Source organism: Anser brachyrhynchus (genome assembly GCF_964034855.1).
Source record: "Anser brachyrhynchus genome assembly, chromosome: 9".
Lineage (NCBI taxonomy): Eukaryota > Metazoa > Chordata > Aves > Anseriformes > Anatidae > Anser > Anser brachyrhynchus.
The window spans coordinates 4,505,731-4,528,237 of record NC_137703.1 but is presented as its reverse complement, the minus strand read 5'-3'; the positions used below and the strand labels follow the sequence as shown (position 1 = coordinate 4,528,237).

Below are 22,507 nucleotides of genomic sequence, written 5' to 3'. Positions count from 1 at the left end.
AACAGCAGTCATCTATGGGACTCTGCCTATGTTAGGTAATAAATATTTATGTCCAGGTTGGAAGGGAGATGCATTTCCTGATGACTGTTTTCAAGGAGGGAAGAGGAAAGAGGCATCTCGAAGGTTTGGCTTTCCTAGGGAGCAGCTGGGGAGGCAGGAAGATGCTTCTGGGGAGAAGAGATCAGAGCTGGAAGCACTGAACAGGGCAATCCACCCGGACAAGACTTAAAGACCCGGATTCAATCTCCCGATCTGTCACTGGCCTTATTGGACAATAAATACAGGAATAAATTGCTGTGAGGTGTCATGCAACCCCATCAGTGGGAGACAGAGTTGATTTGAAAGAATGGCATTTGATTTGTGAAAGATCCTGGTAATCTGAATTCATTCTGGGGACAGGTGGGATGTTTTTTTTTCTTTGTTTGCTTGTTTTTTATTTGTTGATATTGTTTGTTTGTTTTGATATGATTTTGTATCACTTACATAAAGACTGGCACAATGCAACCTCTGAAAGTGGTGACTTGTTCCTCACCAGTGCCTGGGTCCTGCCACCACAGACCATTTCTCAGGTGTCCCTCGAGAGCAGACCTCCTGGGAAAAGCGATGTGAAAAGACGAAAACGGCCAATACCTGTACGGCTGCTTTCTGCTTGGTTTCAACGCCTGACATGCCAATCTTTCCCGAGATATTTAACAGTGGTTTAGCTCAATAAACAGGCAAGAGCCCTTCATCCACAACTCTATATGCGAACCATATGTTGCAGCCGAAAACTTTGAAGATTATAATTAGAACTGTCCATTCAGTTTAAACAAGGTCAAGAATGAAAACTATTTCAAATTCAATAAACAGGCCATTTGAAAGTGTAGATGCTGTGGAGGACAAGCTTAACAATTTAATTGACAGGTAAAGCTTCATTTCTAATCCTCATTTTGATATCGTCTGTAGCCTCAGGAGTCAAAACACATCACTGCTCAGTCCTCAAAATATGCAGAGAAAATGAAAATGTCAGTTGAATGAAAAAAAAGGAGAAGCATCTGTTTGATAGCTGTGTAAGCCTGTGATATGTAAACTGCTTTGGAGTCAAGCAGCCCTAATTAGAGTTTCAAGGCATTCTTCATTAAATATACACACAGAGACATATATATGTGAATTTTAAGCAATTATTGGGGCCAGATAATTTGAAAGTAAGTCAGGGTATAGAATTAAAGTAAAGAATGGGATAATTTTCATAGACAGACCTCAGACAACACTGTGATGCTTGCACATAGCAGCGAAGAAATAATTTTCATCATCGTTTCACGGTACAGATCTGTACATTTTTCTTCACTCTCATTTCTTTTAAACGAAAAAGGAACGATCCAGTTCTGCATTTCAGAGCAGCACAAACATAACGAAGAAGTACAGCCAAGAAGGAAGACTGATAGGGTTACCAGCCTCCACACTGGGTTACGCTAATAGATATTTTGGCAACTGTACGCACTTGACGACTCCAATCCACATCAATATGAAACCCACATGGAAGGGCACAGGCTCGCAGTGAAAAACTGCTGCCAGGAAAAGTGAATGACCACAAGAAGAAACAAAGGAGTTCAATCTGAAAAACAACAATCCGGACAAACTCATAACATACGATCTTAAACAATATTTATATGCTGAAGAAAACAGCCTCGTTAATTTTACTCAGTGTTTCGTGTGGAAAAGCAGTGCATGCACCGGCTGTAAGCAGGGAATTTGGAAGAGGACATTTTGCCTGTGCAGCGCATCAGTGCGGGCTGAAAGACAATAATTAAACATTTATGTAATTTCTGCTTAGGAAAGAGGCTTTGAGATCACTAGCATCAGCAGGTACACCGCAAAGTACTGCAGGATTTTCTGATGTGGGGCATAAGAGCAGAAGGAAAATTTGTTACGGGACTCTATCAATTTTTAAAGACAATTCCTCAGCACAATTCAGTTAGGCCATGCTGGGAGGCAGGAGGGTGGCAAAGGAGGAAAGGATATCTGCGAGGAGATGCACTTAATAAGCGACAGCGTGATACAGCCCAACTCCTTGTGCAGATTCAAATCTGAGATGTGGTATGGAGGTTTATATGTTGGGCCATCAGCATCTTCTCTCAGCAGGATATGACGGTTTGAAAAAACAGTTATGGAATAAAGAGAGAGAGAAATGACTGATACGATGAGAATATTTTTTGTTGTTGTTAGCAGCAATATTAATGCCCACTTGCCGAGCTCAGTGAGTGTCTTTAATACAGTAGGACACAGAGGAATGTCTCTTCTACACACACAGGAGGTAAAATATGCAAAAAAAAAAAAAAAGGAAAAAAAAAGATAATCATGCAAATAGCATCATAATTTGATGTTTCCTGCTTGCAGTACATACACTCTGCTTGCCTGAAACATGAATGCTATTTGTGACAAACGTCCTACTTGGGCTGCTGAAAAGCTTTATGTCATCACATGGACAGCCTCTTGCTAACTGACTGGAACATCAGACAATCCTGGTAATAACTGGTTTGGGTGGAGCAGTTGCTGGTAGATCTGTTTTTTTTTTTAAACACGTGAAACACTTGTAATGCTGCCACTGCTCTCGGAAGACAGGGCTGGTCTTGCGTTATAAATCTGAGCTACTTTGGAGTGTGGGATGGGGAAAATGAGGAGGGAAATAGCAGACCACCGGGGTGACCATAACTCACTGCCTAGATGAGACCACAGTATCTTCCACTCCATTACTGAAAATTCAGCTCACTGAAATTGCTCCATAGTCATTAGTTCATATGATGCCTCCTCAAGATGCTCCACAAGCGTCAATTCCCCACTGGAGCTATCGTAACTCCAGACCGATCTTCTGCAACGTAAATTGTCAGCAAGCAAAAGACAGTATGGTACATAGATTTTTTTTTTTTTTTTTGCTCTGCTTCCACATAAAATATATTGATTGTGACTCTGCAGAGATTCACCAATGAGAAAAGGCATTAATACATCCCAAACTTGCCCATGCCAGGCTTCCGTAGCTGGATCCCAATGAATGATGTCATCTGGCACAAAAGATTTAATTTTTTTTTTTTTCCTGAGATTAAAATGACATTATATTAATCACTGGATTGATCCATTTTTTATTAGCTGTTTTTGATCTCCTTCACTGGCATTGAATCCCTTTTGGGATGTTGTCTGTCAGCAAGGTATTCAGGTGGGTCTTCCAAAGATCCGGTGCGCGCTAACAGCAGGTATATTTCAAGTTGGTCTTCTAATAAATCAGTTAAACCCAGTTAAAACCCTCAGGTACCCGTGTAATTGAAGTTTGAGTAATCCAATATGATGGTGATCAAACTACTCATCTTTTAATAAGGAACTGTAGCCTCCCCAGCAGTTGCTACCTTGCTGGCAATCACGTCTAGATCGCTTCCTTCGGGCCAGTGCTTTGAACAGAGAGGCTGACGGATTTCTGTTTGTTTCCGGTTTTATCACAAATTGCTTTAAAGTTTTTTTTTTTCAGAATATATCAGTCGGCTCATAAAATCCATGGGCATTTCAATAAAAAACGGGATTTCTATTAGTTGTCCCCATTAAAGACGGCATTAAATGCTTCTAAAGAGGAAGATAAACAGCACTCGGGAGCTGTACCTCTTCCTACCTCCGACCTGCCCTCCGTCATTGTTTACATAGCCTATAGGCAAAGCTATAGAAAACGCAGTAGTTACCCTGCACAATGCTCTCCCCTGAAAGGCAAATCCGCACATTTTTCCTTTTATAATTTCCATTTAAAGAATGAATTGAAGGTTTCTAAGCCTTGCCTCTCTACACAAGAGTAATTCCGTAGCAATTTACATTTTCGATGTGCTCAGAATGAACACCAAGATGACTCATGTGCTGTTTATAAGATGCTTATATTTGCTGGTAAATACCTTGCTACAAACAAGCTATAATTTAAGTATTCAAAAGCCTTGGTTCAGCATAAAATTACTAACTGTAATTTTGGAGACCATGACCAGAGCTTCAATTTCAGGCTTGCAAAGCTCTTCCTACACAATGATTCTTGAAATTATGAGTGTATTTTCTTCTCTGACAACGGCAATCATTGTATCTCTGTAATTGCAGAAAAGATTACCTAGCTTTTAATTCACATTAGTCAGCTGCAACAATACCGTGCTTCTTTCCTTTCCTTTAAAATAAACTAATTATTGTCAATCAGCCCAGTGGAATGTTAACGTTCTCCATAACCTGCCTTTCAGAGGTAGTCATAAATGTTAGAAACTAGCTAATATAAACTAATCAGAGCCCTAGAAATGTCTCAAAACATATTTGTACTGCAGTCTATCATTTTTGTCATGTTATTTCAAAGTATTATATCTTGTCTGGACAGTAATAATCCTTTCATATAGATATATACTGCTTTTCATCTAAATATTCAAAGCTCTTTACCTGTATTAATTAAACCACATTAAATTCCTGACTGGCGTGGTAAACACCACAGCATTTCCAAGCCCTAAATATTTCCGTCGCCGAAAGCTGGTCAATAAAGCTTTATGCATCAGTCAGTTCGCACAAAGAAGTTTTCACACCGGTGCGTTTGATCACCCCCAGCTCCCTGCACAAATTCACAACTGCAAAAATCGGCGCCGCAGGCAGGGGAAGCACGAAGGGGACGGCTGTCGTTCACCCCGCTCTTCACGCACCCGCTCCCTCCCAAAGATAAGAGCAAGTTGCGGTTCCCCTGGGTATTTCCTTCCAGCTGGTAGAGCCCATGTAAGGCTTCTTGGAGCCGGAGGAAGGCTGGGAGCTGGAAGCCCTGGGGCCACAGCCCCGAATCAGCTTCGAGCAACCGTGCCGGGGGGCTTTCAAGTGCCAGATGGACCTAGGCAGCAGAGGCTGTCGAGCTGGGACTCTGCCTTCGTCGTTACCTGGGAGGCCTGGGACTTCTGGAAACAATTTTTCCCTTTCAGCCCGTGTCAGATCAGTGATCAATAATTCATCTGATAACTGCCGTGCAGAACGGGGTGCCAGCTTGCCGCGGTTTATGAATAATCCCACGCTTTTTGAAAATTGTGCCGCCTTGGAACGCAGCAGCAGATGTGCTGCAGGAAACATACTGCGTATCGATATGTGACACGCGCATGTGTATGTGTAGGTGTAGGTACGTGCAACTACACCCAGCTCGGTGAAATCCTTACATAATTTGAAAATTAAACTCTAGTTATGCAAAAGGCTTATTAAAATTCTACAATTAAATTAAACGTTCAATGAGGAAAATCAGGAAAACAGGAAAACCTCCAAGGAAAAAAGAGAGTGAGATCACGAAATAGTCACCGCTGTTTTCTTGAAATAGAAGGGGTTCCCATCTGCCCCAGACCTCAAAGCTGCACGTGCAGGAACACTGTTCCTTCACTCCTGCTGTTGTTTGGAGCCTCTGGTTAGCATCGTTGCTCTCGACTCGCTTTGTGCCCAACTGGTTCGCTTAAAAGTGACTGAAGCCCAACTTCTGCTTCAAAAGTGGCTGAAACGTGACTGTGCTCGTCCTCGGTGCCAATCGATAAGCTCCTGTATTCAGGAGAAATGAGCTCACTCTTCGGTGGCTGTATTCATTTTGGAGGAAGCTGTCATAACTGTTAGTTCCTCTACCCTGAGGGATGCCGTATGTGAGAAGTTATGTGATTTCCCTCACAGGCCTCTCTGTTCCGTGAATAAGAGAAGAGAAGGGAGACTTCTGCAATAGCCAAGCATGAATCGGGAAAAATCTGAACTGGTGCAATTAAAATGCAAAAATAAATCATTACAGTTATCAGAGCATCAGATGCTCTTCTGGGCTAACACGACCACTTTACTGCTCCAAAACCAGGTCGGAAATCTCTGCTGTTACCTGCCCCACCTGCCCGAGCAGTGTGTTTATCCCCCATTCTTTCCTGGTTGAAGAGAACCAGGGCAGAGCTGAAAGGACTGCGATTCTGCTGAGTTTAGTATATGATACATTTTAATAAGATGGAAAGTGCTCGCGTGTCCCTGGTGTGTAATTGAGTGGATTAGGTTTGGAAGGGCGCACAAAATGAGAGGGGAGCGACCAAACCAACATGCAGTGTTCATTGTGTGCCGGCAGCCGCTGTGAGCCTCAATTAGCAATCCAAAATTCAGCTCAGGTTCCTGCCTGCCGTGGGCTTGCCATTAATCAGGATTCAGGTAATTCATTTTAAAAGTCCAATAACCTACAATTAATGCTACTTTTGCTATGAATCTGTAGTAATTTTTACTACTTATTTGGAGTACATTTTTTGCTGTAGCACTGTCACAAAGAGACAAATGCAGAAAGATGATGCTATTTGCCTAGGAGAGTGCAACAGCTACCAGCATCTATTGATCCCAGCTGGCTCTTAATGCAGCACAGGGCTGCGTAAGAAAGGACAGACAAATGACCTCCAGCATTCATTCATCCTGAAGAACCAGAGAAGACAAATACTTAAAAAAAAAAAAAAAAAAAGCAAGAGTAAAAATTAAATTAAACTCCCAATAAAGTTTGCAAATATGAATGTCTTATGGTAGTTTCTGTCCAGATCTTCTTTGCAGTCCTATACAAAGTTCTATCTAAATTAAAATATCCTGAAAAACACAAAAGTCTGACTGCATAATGCTACACAGTGTTTAAAAAGCACAGTTAATCCTTAATCTTAATTAATATCTTTCCCTTCGTAAGAGAAATAAGGGAAACCTCGATTTTTATCAGCTGGGGTCTGAAATCAAAAGCCATAATTATGCTTTATATTTGTGACTAAAGATACTGATTTGACATTTAGGAGCAAACATAAATAAACAATATTCAAATGTAAAAATAGTTATCGCTACTTCTTGAATTTACTTCAGATGATCAGACAGCTACCAGCATTCTGGGTGCACAAACCGATGGAGAAGGGAATATTTATTCCTTGGCTTCTGACAGAGTGCCTCAAAGCCGGTTCACACTTTGAAACTTATATGCTTTGAGTTTTCTGACTCGGCCCTAAGAACCCATGTCGGAGTCCCAAGGTACCAGTAAGCACTTCAACACGGGGCTGGAAATAACAGAAATTTGGTTTTGTACTCTTTCTCAACTCCTTTTCCTTTGCCTATTCTTTTTATCTCTTTTCAAATTACTGTAAAAATATAATAAATTAAAATTTCTTCATTATTGAGATTGTTAACCCAGGGTCTGTTAAGGTTACAAGACGGAGCTGTCTGTGTCCCTAATTCTTCTCTGAGGTGGACGTAACATGGGCATGGTATTTCAGTTACAGATAATTAGGTAACTGTGATACAATTACTACAATTTAGCCTTATTTCCATATCTCAGAACAAAGTTTTATAATAGAGAAAGATAAAGATTGTCGGGTGGCTTTACCTCAATGCGGAGTGCCTTCACTAGATTACTGTAAGAAGTTCAAGCTGAGTGGTACTTGCTGCACGTGTAGTCAGGACTGGTCTACATTTCTTCTTGTAAAATAACATTTATTTTCCGTATTCTCCTTTGACTGAATCATTCCTGAAAATATTTAAATCTGTGCCATGGCATGTCATAGTCTTATGAATCAATGAAATTTCTAAATTTTAATACTAAAAAAGTATTCTGAATCAGTCCAATTGACTAATTTAAGAAAGAAAGAAAGAAAGAAAGAAAGAAAGAAAGAAAGCTTGCTTCCTGGCATCTCCCTAGAGGTGCATGGTGTTATGTCCTTCATTTTTTTCACAGGATGCAGCAGAAGCTTGGTGCATTGATTTGATGGGCAAGGAAACCAGTCCAAATGCAGAATTACTGTGTTTATTCTCTTTGGCAAAAACACAGCGTTTGACAAGAATAAGTTATGACCGAAACCTCAAGCCTTACAGACTAAATAAATGCTGAGGTCATCTTAATAAACACTTTCTTTGACAAATCCTTCAGTATTCCTTTTAGTCAAGCTATTAACTCTTCTGTGGAAGCAGTGCTTAGAGAGTTCCCATCAGACAAGAAATCAGGATAAATCACTGACACCAATGACTATTTTATTACTTGGGTAAACAGCAGTGGCCTTGCAAAGTCACACACCATCTCTGAAGGCAGCCGCTCCATGAGCCTCTCCAGCAAAGGTCAGGGATCTGCCCAGGCTCTAAGGCTGGACTGAGCCCCCAGGGACGCCCAGGGACTGGGCTGCACTGATTGCGATATTGCTCTAATCAGTAAAATAAAAGCTTCGTTCCATCAACAGCTAACCATATGACTTCATTTGTCTCCAGCTTCGTTCAGTTGCCTTGACAGATGAGAACACAATAATATAAATAAGAAATGACATTTTACCAAAGCAGGTTAACATAAGGTCACAACCTTTTTCATTTGACTTCTGTAGCTTATTCATGTGTGAAAACATGCTTTTGTAGCTCTAGCCTCAGCATGCTTTACAGATATGGACTTGTGCTGAAAGCTGAGTTTTAAAATGGTATTTATGTTTGAAAAATAGCATTTTGCTTATTGTGATGTTTGAGTAGAATTGTTTCATATCAGTATAAGTTATAAAATGAGAAAACCTATACGTATCACAGAATATCGCATTAGAAGTCACGGTAACCTCTGCCTAACAATTGAGGAACTATTGCACGCAGATGAAGTTGATTTGCATACACACACACATTTCTCCTCCCTTACTCAGACCAAGTTAAAGCTTTCTGAGCAAATTCCCCCACTGACATCAACCAGGATGCCCCTAGAAATGCTGAACACCAGTATGGATGCACAGGGCACAGAATGAGGCTGACAGCCATACACTAATAAATGTCAAATATTAATTTATTGTGCTATTTGTGCAGTGATTTAAATCCAAATCCTTTTTCATCATTAATTTTAACAGGACACGTGAAGAGTGAGAGGTAAGCATGAGCTTTATGTCAAAATCTGTAATGCCTGTGTGACTATCTGCCAAAATATATTTCTCTGTCAGATAAGAGAACTGAAGTTCTGTCTGTGAACACTGGAGATTTCAGCTGCGGTACAACACACAGATAATTAGACTTGAAAGGCTAATCAGTTCACCACTCTGGCTGGCGTCATCTATAGATGCACGTGCCTTCATCTTCCTACAGCTTGCCTCTCGATGCAAGTAACCGTCCCTGAAATAAGATGTTACATACCACATAACCCTGAATGATATATCCTGCCATAAAAGACCACAACCAGTTAGAAAAGATCCTTTCTAAGATGATCTGGCCTATTTTATGCAGTTGTCTTGTTCGTATTCATGTAGCCTTATGTCTTGCAGGTGCCTTTGATGACACAGAAGGTAGAGATGCTCAACTCCTACTCGCTCTCCATTGTCAGTTTATACTCTTGGGTCTCCTAAAATGGCTCCCCATAAAAGCTATTATTGACTAATCAGCAGTACACTTCATTATGTTGTTGGAATCACGAATTTTCACTTTCACCTCCTCAACATTAAAGAGCTACAAATGACTAACAACAGTATTTTTTTAAAAAGTTATTTCCTGGCAACATATTTGCCTTTTGTCAAAAGGACGCTCTATTTTGTTTCTGAAAAACAAGATCAATCTTCACACTAATAATGACCTACTGAATAAAATCTGCACTACTTCCACGGTGCTTTTATAACAATATGCCATATTTGTACCTTGGCTAACAAAAAAACACACTGTACAGCAATTGATCATTTCAGTCACCAGTGAAATAAAACCAACCGTGAGACAGATAATGGGAGCAGAACAATAGTGCACGGCTATTTAATGCTAGAGTTTAGACTACGAGCTAACATAAAGCACAATGAAGCTATAAAGAAAGAAAGAATGTAACTACCCAGAACGACTATAAGCCTTATTCCTCCAAAAATGCTGGCTAACCTGAGTGATGAGAAACTCTTTTGCCCTCATCTTCAAGACGAGCCCTGTGAGCAGTGCAGAACCATCGCATCAATAAAGCACCAAGTCAGTGCAACGTCCTGAAAGATCAGCACCTTCGAGCAGCACACGCAGCTTTCTTTGGGAGCACACATTTCCCTCCTGTCAAAGTCAACCACTGAGTCACTTATATTGCAAAATCTGATGGCTGCAAGTTGGCTGACGGTGCTTCCTTGCAAGTCTGTAGCCACTTGCTTGTCACTATCGGCACCACAAAAGTTAAGGTGTTATTAGTGTTAGCACTGCATTCACCTTGATCTATGACTTGAGCAATTTCAGTTTGTTGCACATTTCCATTTTTGTCTGAAGATTTCAAACAGTGGCTTCATAATGGCTAACAATATGTTCTTCTCTAATTCCTGCATAGTACAAGAATCAAATATCTTAAGCTCTATTTGATTTTTCAAAGAATGTCAAAATAACAGATTTTGAACCCTATTTTAAGAGTAGCAGAATTGTATAGAAGGATCACTAATTTGACTGACACAAAACAATTTTAACAGAAACAGTACCCCCGCATGCTAAACAATTTAGGATTATAATACGTACGATCCCTGCTTTCAAAAATGTATATTTTTTAAAACTTTTAAGCAGATGTGAAAACAGCAAGCTTTCACAAACAGACCTATGCACTGGCTCACTGGCATATCACCAATTAGCCACCAAAAGAGGTAGGAGAAGACTGAGGTGAAGTAGCAGGAATCTGTGAATTATGCCTAGTATTTCATGCTCCAGCTCTCAAAAGGCCAAAATGAAAGCACTGAGGACCATAATGAAAAACTTCAATCAAAATAAAATAAGTATCTACAAGCTTATTTACATTGTCAAGCTCAATATCAAATGATAGCTTACCTTGAAAAATAATTCTACAACCTTCTAGTGGAGAAAAAGGAGTGCAGCCAAATAAATTACAAAGTTAGGTAAAGAATACGATCACAGCTAAGAAATACATTGCTTTGTAATAAATCTTGAGAGAGACATTGAAGGACAATGATAAATGAAATCCTGGAACAAAGGAATTTGTGTGACACTGTGCAAAAGGAAAAGCCAGAGGAGATGGCTTCCTGTGAAAAGATGATAACACAGTTTGTGGAAACATACCCAACACCTTTCATCTTGAGAGAATCAGAAAATTTCTACTCTACACTTCCTGTAGCAATGAAATACAATTGAGGATGCAATCCCGGCACACAGCCAGTGCCCAGAAGATCATACAGCAGCAAACGTTCATCACCTGCATTAGCGGAGAGTTCGTGAAGGAGAAGGATCTGCTCTGGCCTCTGACATCTTGGCTACTTTACTCCTAATCTCAGTTACATTTACATCTAAAAATGGAGCGACTGTAGATCAACAGATCCTATGGGTTTGCTTACATCCACTCTGGGTTTACCAATGCAACTTTAATGAACTACGGTTAGATTTCCCAAATGTTCTAACAAATTTATGTGATGTTTTAATTTTACACAAAGTCAAGCTTTTGCATAACATCTTTTGCATAAGAACAAATTTTACCCCATAATGCACTAACTGGACTTATATTTCCCTTAGGAAGAAGGCAAATGGGTTTATGTAGCATGTGATTTCAAATCCTTTTTTATTCCGTTAATCTCTAGCTGTGGAATTGTGATTGAAATGCAAAAATGTATGTGTATTTTCTGATAAGAACCATTTTGTTTTAGAGACACGAAATGTTATCAAACATATACACTTTCTTCAGGTTTTTAAACTGATGATGGAAATGCTATAATCAGAACATGGCACAACCAATCCAGGTTAAATGATAACAATTTTTCAAAAAGGAAAAAAAACAACAACCCTTTGAAGTGTTCTTAGAGTTACATCCGCATAATCCAGACATGAGAAGATCGGCTTTCTTGACAACTCTGAATATACACTCTTCAGCTGGCTCCAGCTAAAAGCTAACACTTCCTTTTCCTTTACAATGTCTTCTCTGATTCCTTAATAGCAGTAAGACACAGAACAAAACATTACCTCCGCACGATTTTCCATCTTCCTGCAGTCTCTGGCCAGCTGGACATTTGCAGTGGTAGCTGCCGATGGTATTACAGCACTGGTCATGGCAGCCACCGTTCTCTGTGGTGCACTCGTTTACATCTGTGGGTGGAAAGTATTAGGCGGTCAGGAAAAAGTGGGCACTGACTAGATTACATGTTTATTTAAGAACATCTGTGTATGATCCTAATGTTACAGAATTAAAAAGTTACTGAGAAATACAACTAAGGCCCCTTTAGGCCACCACTGCGGAAATGACTCCCAGCTACGTCGCTGTGTCCCACCACGCAGCCGATAGATGCAATGGGGGGAGTTTTCCTCCTCCACTTATGTGCAAGGTAAGCTGCAAAGTCCACCCAGCTTCAGGCTGAGGGAGCTGTGGGTGTTTGGCTTGGAGAACGGAAGGCCCTGGGGAGAACTCGCAGCGGCCTGCCCATGCCTGAAGGGGCTGCAGGAAAGTTGGGGAGGGATTCTGTCAGGGCACGTAGGGATAGGACAAGGGGTAATGGCTTTAAACTAAAAAAGGGGAGATTTACATTGGATATAAAAAAGAAATTCTTCACTCAGAGGGCGGTGAGGCCCTGGCCCAGGCTGCCCCAAGAAGCTGAGGCTGCCCCATCCCTGTCAGTGCCCGAGGATGTTGGAACTGGGTGGGCTTTGAGGTCCCTTCCAACCCAACCCAGCCTATGGTTCCAATACTTCACAAGAAGAGCAACGACAATCTTTATACTGCCATTTCCACCGCTTCACTTGTGTGCTAGGTTGTTGGCAGCGTTCATGGCAGAGATGAAAAACCTCTAGAAAACGGTAGCACTGGAAAATCGTTAAGGTCCTTCTTTCTTCAGGATATGTGTGCACTTAATATCTAAACTCCTTGCCTATTCACCTTCTCAAACAGGTGCTTGCTTGCATGAGTTTGAATGGGAAAAAAAGATCTTTACACATTATAAATGAAGAACATTAAAGAACTACATAAATAATCAAGTAAATGACTAGTCAATGGCAGAGAAAAATCAATACTGAAGACATTTTCTTTTTAACCTGTGTACTCATATATCCTGCACAAGAATTTCTGAAGAAATGTGATAGAAATCTTCGGGCCAGTAATGCTCTGTTGAGCTACATTGCAGACAACAGATGGTATGAAAGTATTTCCAAAGCAGAAAATTTGTCAAGTGGGATAGTAAATATAGCAAAACCAGCAGGTATTTGCTGTATTGATTTCATGTATTCTGGAAAGCATACTTGTGCATTACTTTCTGGCTTACATCGCTCTCTCTGAAGTGTGAATGTCGTCTCGTAGACACGCAATTCGTCCACTGCAGAGGTAGGGAGGGACAGCAATGAATCTGCACAAGAGCAATGGGTTGTGGGCACTTTTTCTTGGTTTGGTGCCAAACGCCTTGAACTGGTTTGTTGGCAGAGCAGACCTCCTCAGTGCACTGGTAAGGGGCAAGCCAGGGCTAAGGGGACACGCCAGGGTCTCAAAACCTGGCATGAAGACACAGGTGAGAGATGCCATGTCCACGAGGACCTCAGTGTTGGTAGGGATCACATATTGCATTCAGATTAGAGAACAAGAGAGCTGCGAGGAGGAAGATTAAGCAACAGAAGATAAGCATCATCATGACTATACAAATTGAAGCAATTACTTCATATTAGGGGCACTCTGCATCATCACTGGGGAACTACGGCTTTTTAAAAAAATTCTAATTAGACTCTGTCCAAGAGAAATACAAAGTGCTGTAAAAAAAATCAAAAAAGAAAGAATTTCACATATATACAAGAGAGACGAGAGCCTTTCAACTTCAATCCTTAGCTGCTAAAGACTTAAGATTTACCAAGGTTCGTTAGTTCTTTTATGAGCTTGAGTTTAATTTTACTAGTTCATTTACAATCCTGTCTAAAAACCAGAGTTCAAAGAAATTTTGGGGGAGGTTTCAGATTATTAACAAGCTAAAGAAAAGCACATCATGAAATGTCAACATTTACTAACGCATATCTGAAGAGGCACAAACTCACTGAAAACATCTAATTTCTCTGCAGCTCTACATTCAATGCAGTGACTGATACAATAAAACTTTCTTTGTCCCCAGTGACACTGACAAGCACTGGCAAGTTAAATTAAAAAAAAAAGAAAAAAATCAGTTATATCAGAGCTACACAACAGAGCAAATCTTAACTCACACGAAGTCAGCAAGGCTTCTCTCTTGATTTCATGGAAACACAATTTAGATAGAAACTTTTCTGAGGAAAAACACTTACACACCCCGAAATGCAAAAGCAAACCGTACCGAAATAAAACATTCGTCTGTTCGCTTCTCAGCAAGAGACTGAGAGAACATATGACAAGCAACAGATTTTAGTCCTGTTCCCCAAAGCACAGGAAGAAGGCATGGTAGCACTGAGCATCGTACAGAAGATCGACAAAGCAGACATGTTCCAAATGATTTACTCCCTCTAACTAGCACACATCTTGATATGCCTTGTGGTAATAAACAGTAATGAGCCGCATAATAACCCTGCTCCACAGCTTCAACTTCTATTTATACTAGCAGAATTGAAAACTAATAAAATCTCTTGCTCTTTATTTTTTTAAACAAAAATTATGTGAGGAACTACTTTATTTTTCTAGACCACATTTAGCATCTGCAATACTACATGACCTCCTAGTATAAAATATTGACTAAGTTCTGTGGTCTATAATATACTACCTAATTTATTAACACCAATGTCTGTATTTTCAACCAAAACACTGAAAGAAAACCTTTCAAGCTGAGAAGCTAATCATTATCCACTTGATTTCACAAGGGTATAATACACGCGGAAGTCTATGGTGCTATTGCATACTAATGTACAGAACATTTTTCCTTTTGATTGCAACATATTTATATTAGCAATCAGGAATCTTCTTGTTCAGCATAAAAAGCTGTGACCCACCCACGTGTTTTGCCCCAGTAAAAGAACTGGTGCTACTAAAACTCAGCATCTTCTTCCATCTCTCTCTCTCATGCTGTGTCCAGGATTTCCTCATCTCTGCCTTAATACTTGCTTTTATTCTATGCTTTTTTTTTTTTTGGCCATTTCTTACACCAGAAATGTACTGCTTTTTCTATTATATGCAGGAATTCTGACTTTTCATCCATACTTCTCTTTAAAACAAATATGTCATTTAAATCTTATCGTCAGAACTCAGAAACTAAATTATAGGTATTATAAGACACCAAAATAAGCTTTTGACATAGCTTTTCCCTATGACACAACACACATATTTGAAGGCATAACCCTCATTAGGTACAAACCATAGTAGTTCAAAACTTAGTGTTAAGAAAATTCGGTCTCTAAGCACCTGCATCTGCAATGTACAACCTCCTGTACAAGAGCTTCTTCACTGCATGTATCGTGCCAACTTGTTTTTAACAATTGAATAATAAAGGTCAGAAGTTGCCTCAAACAAGCACAAAAATAAGTTATCTGAATGTGAAATAATAACAAATTTGTTTTATATTTACATTGTCAAAACATGGTTCATACAGCTCTTACAAGCCATTCTATATTCCTAAAACACAGAGTAGGCAGAATTTTAATGTCTGATTACAGATTTGCCACTGTAAAGAAACAAAACAAAACAACAACTACAACAAAAACAATTCTGTCAAATGATAAATTTCTCTCTGCTTTCCATATTCAATGTCATTCAAGGTTGCAAATATATTTGCCTTTTGGATAGCAAGAAAAATGACAGAAAATTTCTGACATGTAACAAGTCTGCCAGGTTAGGGCTGACAAAAGTTCAATGTTATCAAGACTATCAATCCATCTGTAATGACATGCTGTAGGCGCTTCAGAAAAATAAATGTGATGCTTTCTACTGCAATATTTCACATTTATTTATAGTGCCAATGTTGCAACACAAAAACATTATCCACGGGACATACTTTATGTGAGTTTTCAATGCTGCCATATGAAGTCTTAGAGAAAAAAATGAAAAAAAAACAATCTAGGTTAATTTAATATTAACTTTGTATATGACGTCTGTGATGTGTGTGGAAAAAAATCACAGCATTTTAATTCACTAGAATTAAAAAATGTAGATGGTAGGCATCTGCCTACATCCCTTGCTTACAGCACAAGGTATTGTAAAAATGTATTCATTTGTCCAAAAACCTCCTCAAATATTTGATATCTTCAGAGTAGGACAGCACGTCTGTTTTTCATGAAATGGATCACCTTTGCTCAATTAAATATGCCTAGGAGCTATATGCTGGATGGAGAAGGACTGATCCCAGTAGCCTTCTCCATTCTTGTTGAATGCTCCTGTCTGAAAGTATCAGATAGCAGAGCAAGACGGAAAAAACAATCTTTCACAAGGATATTAGGAAAGTCTAGATGATTTCAGATTTCCTAGAAATAAATGCAAAATTTATATAAATGCAGCACTGGACAAAATTGACCTGCAACAATGGACTGAATCACTTTCTATTTTTGGCAACAATTTAGATCTACGGGACACACCAGGTAACCCATTGCCTACAGGCAACAGTATTTTTAGGTAAAGGATTTTACCAGTATAACAAGTTTAAGGAATTTGTATTACTATAAAGATTAATTTTTAAGACAACAAAGAGAATCTCATAGCCGCAGCCCACTATTTAGTGTTTTTTCTCCCCCCATGGTTGCTATATTTATCAGTTGCAGATGAGCAACAACTTTATTTAATGCAACCACATGCAAACTTGCCATTTCAGTGACCACTCGCGGGGGCTAACCTGTGCTCTGAACCGTAAGCAGCTGACTTCAGCGCATGTCATAGCTCAATGGGCTTGTAATAAATCACTGGAGTGGAATAAAATCTGCAAAATCATTCACATTGTTATTGCAATACCACACGAACAAAGCCCACCACTACGGAAAGGGGAGGTTATTTTGATTAGTTTAAAAGTGTTTGGCTAGCACACTGTGCTTCAATTAGGGGTCAAAGTAACCAGAACATGTTTATTTAGGAGGAATACAGCAGTTCACTAATAGCGCTTCATCCCAGTTGTGATTTTCTCCTGAAGACTGGGGTGAAGATGGGAAGATTTCAGGAATCTAAATATCAAGCAACTTTATTTAAGAAAGAAGCTTGGTTACCTGCTGTAACAGGCACTGGCAGCATCTATTGATTTTAATGGCAATTCAGATGTGTAAATTCCTAACTCAGACAACATACCGTGAATGCTTGCAGCATCAAACTTAAATGTTTTTCGACACAAAACCCTCATAATGCTTATCATCAAATCCTAAATATATAGTATGCAACCTAATTGCACCTATATGTGTACCTTAACACAGCTGAGTGCCTGGTACATGAACAAAGAGATATACGTGCATGCGTATTACTATTTGCTTTCATGAGGAAAGATAATAGGTGAGCATCTGCAAATTATAACATGCACTTGAAAACTTCTCATTTATAGATCTAAACAGTTTGATTCAAGTTTTAAAAGTACCAACAAAAGATCCAACAAATAGGTAGCTCCTTAAGGTTTTAGACACTTTTTTTTTTTTTTTTTTTAAATTACGGCCCAGATGGTCTGCAACCAAAACCATATGTCTGAATAAATCCTGGAGCCTGAGAAAGTTGATTTGAACTTTAAAGGCCAATCACTTCTATGACACCACACAGCTCGCACGAGTACATACGCACATATATCACAGCAACGTTACATGTAAATAGCCAGACTGGGCAGGCTGGCGAGCACAATGCTCACGCCCCAGCTACTGCATTTGCCTTTTTCTTCATTTTGTGCAAGAGCTATGTAACAGTCTTCTTTGAACAGTAATTGTCTTGAAAACATAAATTACATCCATCATTTTCAGTGTGAACCATAAATTATCTGCCTGAATAGAAAACAAAGCTGCTCATTCTGATAGTCAAGCACAGTCCTACATGTGTATTGATTAAGCACTCTTAATGCTTTATTAGGTTTTCTTCCTCCACAAAGTCAATAACAGGATGAATATTTCTTCTTGTGCTGTTATGAAGTATCGTAAATCTGAGCTGTTATTAACAAGCGTCTGATTAGTGGAGCAAACTTCTGAGAGTTTGGCACAGACTTTTCTCGAGTGAGCTCCCGGAGAACACCCATCATTGCCATTGTCTCCACTGGCAGCTGCTGTACCCTGCTTCCAAAAGTTATCACCTCCTCTTTTTATTACTTTTTTTCTTTTGTGAAAAGAAGTTACCACTGCATGCATTCCTCTTGATCCTCCGTGACGTTCATTTACATAGAGAACATCAGCCGTCTAATTTAACGACCGGGTGCACAGCCCACCTACCCCAGTGGTGTACATCTCTGCAATGGTTTGCTTGCTTTTGTCCCTGGAGCATTAAAAATTTTGATTTTATGAACCCTAGATGCAAAACCAAAATCAAACAAAACCTCTTGTTAAACATATTTCACCAGTACTAATTTTTCCTTATTAAAATCATAGGCCGAAGATTAAAAACAAAAACCAGATACATCAGTCATTTGCACTTGCACACAATCAAGAATAACTCCTTTAAAGTCAGAGTAAAACTCAGCAGGGAGAAAAAACAGGCTCGGAGTTTAAATAACAAGTTAAAGAACAAGCTCTTAAAAAGCAAGAGGCTGGTAAGAACCGCTGTGTTACTCTAGAGCTGTTGTTGCTCCTGTGCAATATCAGGAAATGCTCAGTGCCGTGCTGTGGGTACAGAGGTGGCCTGGTCCACCACGTGCTCTCCTCCTACTCTTTGGTATATAAAGTCTGGACTAAATCCTGAAACTTGGCATTTAACTGTCCTTTCAAAATCTTGCTGCTTACCCTCCATAACCACATACGCAGCTGGTCTCTCTTTTCCTTTTTTTTTTTTTTTTCTTTCCCTGAGCTTCAAGGACGTTTTGCAACAATAACTTACAAAACCAAAGTGCAGGCTGAAAAAATACTTGCTTTGATTTTTTTTATTCTTTTTTTTTTTTATTATCCCACTTTACAATCATCTATAACAGGAACAACTACTTCCTAAAAGTTAACTGTAAGACCTAAATCATGTTCCAGTTTTCTTTTAATACCAACTGGAATAACTAAAATGAAAGGAAAAAAACCTTCCCACAGTACAACGAAATCCTGTAATAGTGCTCATTTTTAAAACACATTTCACAGACAAGGTATGAATAATGCAACTGAGCATCCCAGAACATCTGAATTAAGCAACAACAGACTAACGGATGCTAATTGGCCATGATTGGAGATGATTGTGGAGCACGGCTAGAACTATGATTACAAACAGAGCTAACGCACCCAGCCCAAACCTCAAGTACCGTTGCTGCAATTAAAGATATTTTATCAAATTAGACAAGTGTTTGCCTTTGCCTGCTACGATGGTTGTGAGCAAAACATAAAAGAAAGCATCATTTGCTGTAATGTAGCTTTCCTCACAACAGAGCTCTGCTGAGGCGGATTTCTTTCTGCTTAGACTTTTCATGCCACAAAACGACAAAATGGAGTCTTTTTAGAAAGAACTCGGGACTCTGCAGTGACATCCTCAAAAGCCTTTGTCTTTGTCTGAAAATGCAGCTACCCTAAAAATGCCTCCTCGTTGCTGTACATCTGACTTCCCTTGCCAACAAGTGGTGGGTGTGCACACAAACAGGATAAAAGACAGAACTTTGGAGGTTTGATTTCACAATATAAAGCTCTTTCCTATCCTGCAGACAGGTAAACACCCTTTAAAAACCATATCCAGTGATTACCAGTGAGACTCCAGGAGTCTTATCAGCTTGGTTTCTGGCATGAATTGCAAGCACGAGTTAAGCACTTGGCTCCAGCCAAGCCAAGTGCTGGAGCCTAACGGGGAGTTCACAAAATGCACCTTGAACCTGAGACAGGCTTGCAGCTTGCTGCCTTCTGGTATCCTGGCGAAGAAAACCAGAAAGGGCCAGCCATTTGGTCACAAACCCAGGGTGGGACTATGCCAGTATTGTTCCCAACAAATGTTCAGCTTCCCTCTTCTGCTTCTGTATCTCCAGAAAATTTATGTGCAGAACTACTGCCTTTCCCCCCACTTTCCATGATCGCCTATAAATCGGGTCATCAGAGTGCAATTGTAAAAGCGTATAGAAAAAGCAGGTATGGTAGGTCATTGCTAAAAGCTTAGCATTTACATTTATTAATCTTAAGTGGTATAAATCTCCATAAAAATGAGTTACTTCTGTATTTAAAAAAAAAAAAATCAAGGCTATGCAAAATTATTTGGGTTCTTGGGCTACAATAGCTGGAGAGCGATAACCAGTATATACGTGCAAATAACCTGGAGGTACCCACGGGTTAGCTAATGCCAGTGTCCTCAGGACCAACCATGAGCTCAGAGACGCAGAGCACCGGCATCAAAGGAGCACAACGGGAAAGCGAAGAAGGTGGCTGATGCATTCTGCCCAACCTGTACTTTCAAGGGATTTAAAATGTCACCTCCCATGAAGAGCCCTGCAACAGTCCAACACATAAATAACAAAAGCAGAGATAAAGATAGCACTGTACACTGTTGATGTTTTTCAGGCTCGCTGGGCTAAAAGGTGAAAGAACAATTTCAGAAAGAAATAAATACGCTTGTTCCCAGGTAAAACCTGTAATGATGGGTCAGAGCCTACCAAGTCAGTGGTGGCCCGCGTGGGATGGTTAAAAGGCCTGCCACCCCGTGGCTTTGACATCTATGCAGAGCAGCAGCCCCAGTTTGCAAGGCCGGAGGAGGAGCCGGGCATGCAGCAGGGTGCAGGGGCAGAGCTGGGCCCTAACGGAGCAGCTTATTGGGAAATCGAATTCCAAACGTTTCTGTAAAGGAACCTCAAATCACGATTTTATCTGATCCAGGAAGGGACAGGAAAGACAACAAAGAAAAATACTATTATAAGCATAAAGTGTTTATTCCAGCTTTGTCTCTTTTTTTCTTTTCTGTACTCAGCAAGAGAACCGATCGATCTAAGCAAGCGTGTGGCTCCTCTCCTCCAACCCTGTAAAATAAATGCCTCAGACCCAGGAGCCTGCTCCTTTTGGCAGCGTTTTGTGGGGGGGAGTCCCTGCAGCACTCGTGGGCATCTCACGGCAGGCCCCAGGAGGTGCCAGGCCCAACGTGGAGCCAGGCCCTGGCTGAGGCCCCTTGCAGGCCCGAGAGCCTGAGGGCATTGGGTACCCTGCTGTGTGTGCGCGCAGGGAAGGGGACATGGGACAGGAAAAAGTGGCATCCAAATGCTTGTCCTTAAACAGTATTTGTCTCTTTTAACGAATGATAAAACTCTGCCAACCGGACCATCAGGCCCAAAGCAGCGGTGCTGCTGAATTTCAACAGGACTGAAGCCGCTACGACTCCCCAGCCAAACAGGCTGGCGACTGCCGCAGTGCAGCCTGAGCAAGATATCAATTTAATGACCCTAAGTTCCAGGGCATCCCTATTGTAAGAAGCCAGTTCCTTCTAAACTACTCTTTCTTGTAATATCATTACCTGCAGGACTAAGCAAGTGCGCAAATTAGTTCATTTTCCACATAAATAGTGAAAAGTTTTCTTTTTTTCCCCCAAAACTATTACATACTGAAGTGAATGTAAAGGATTTTTTTCGCAGGGAAAGGATGCCACGTGCCTGGCTTCTGGTTTAGAGTTGGAATGAATTATGGAGTTTTAAATGGAAACTCCCATTTTCTTATTTTTTCCTAATAGTTGTCCTTGCCAGTCAATGTCAATCACTGGTGGGACAGACTCTACTCATCGTTCAATACAGCCTGGGATTAGATCAAGCAGCAATGAACGGCACGCCTCCGCTGCTGCCTTAAATGAGTTAAATATTTCTTTCTTCCTATTTCCTCCTGAATAATCTCTCTTGTCTTTTGTTTTTTCTTCACTAGAAGACCTTCCTAACAGCTATGTGGGCAGAATTACTCACTACCCTGTCAAAAATCCTGTGCTAGCTACAGTTGTCAAGTAATCTCACTTTTTCTTACTACAGAAAATAACTTTTCTGTAATCATTCTCCGTGTGGCTGAAACATGATTGCACAACCAGGTCAATCCTTTAACAATGAACTTAAATGAGAACTCTTTGTTTGGTCTACACAGACATATGCCATTGCCCCTTAGCTGCACTCACTCAGTGTCTTCTAGTAACTGATCTGACATGTCAAGGGCAACAGAATCCATGGAAAAAATGAAAAACAACAAATGATTAAATCTTCATCAGTTTAATTTGTAAAGAAACCCTAGGGAAGTCATTATTCCCAGAGACTTCATTGCCTAATTTATCTTCTGAATTCCTCTAACTCTTCTGACACCAGTGGGTGCTTGTTAACTGGTGCATAGTGCTACTGCGGGGCAGGCTTTCCTCCGTCTGCCCCACACCAAGAGCAGTGCCGTGCAGCACCTCGATGGACGGCCAGCGCTGGGCATTCGCAAACGCAGCTGCTTCATTTCATGCTAAATATTTCAGAAAGATCCAAAAACAGCAGAGAGGTAAGCATCCTTTGTCTAGAAGGGAATCCCTGCTAACAGATTCAAGCAGGACACTTAGGTTGGATATGGAGTTATAGCAAGCTTGAAAAAAGAGATG

At 40.2% G+C, this 22,507-nt stretch overlaps 1 protein-coding gene across 5 annotated transcripts in view; it reads right to left on the bottom strand.

Moving 5' to 3' along the window:
• LOC308200152 (uncharacterized protein) overlaps positions 1 to 22,507 on the bottom strand; it is a 222,834-nt gene that overhangs the window by 73,900 nt on the left and 126,427 nt on the right. For all 5 annotated transcript variants that reach the window (XM_080605366.1, XM_080605365.1, XM_080605367.1 and 2 more), the window contains one exon: positions 11,893 to 12,015. In XM_080605366.1, the coding sequence (XP_080461492.1) occupies positions 11,893 to 12,015 (123 nt within the window). The remainder of the gene's footprint in view (positions 1 to 11,892; positions 12,016 to 22,507) is intronic.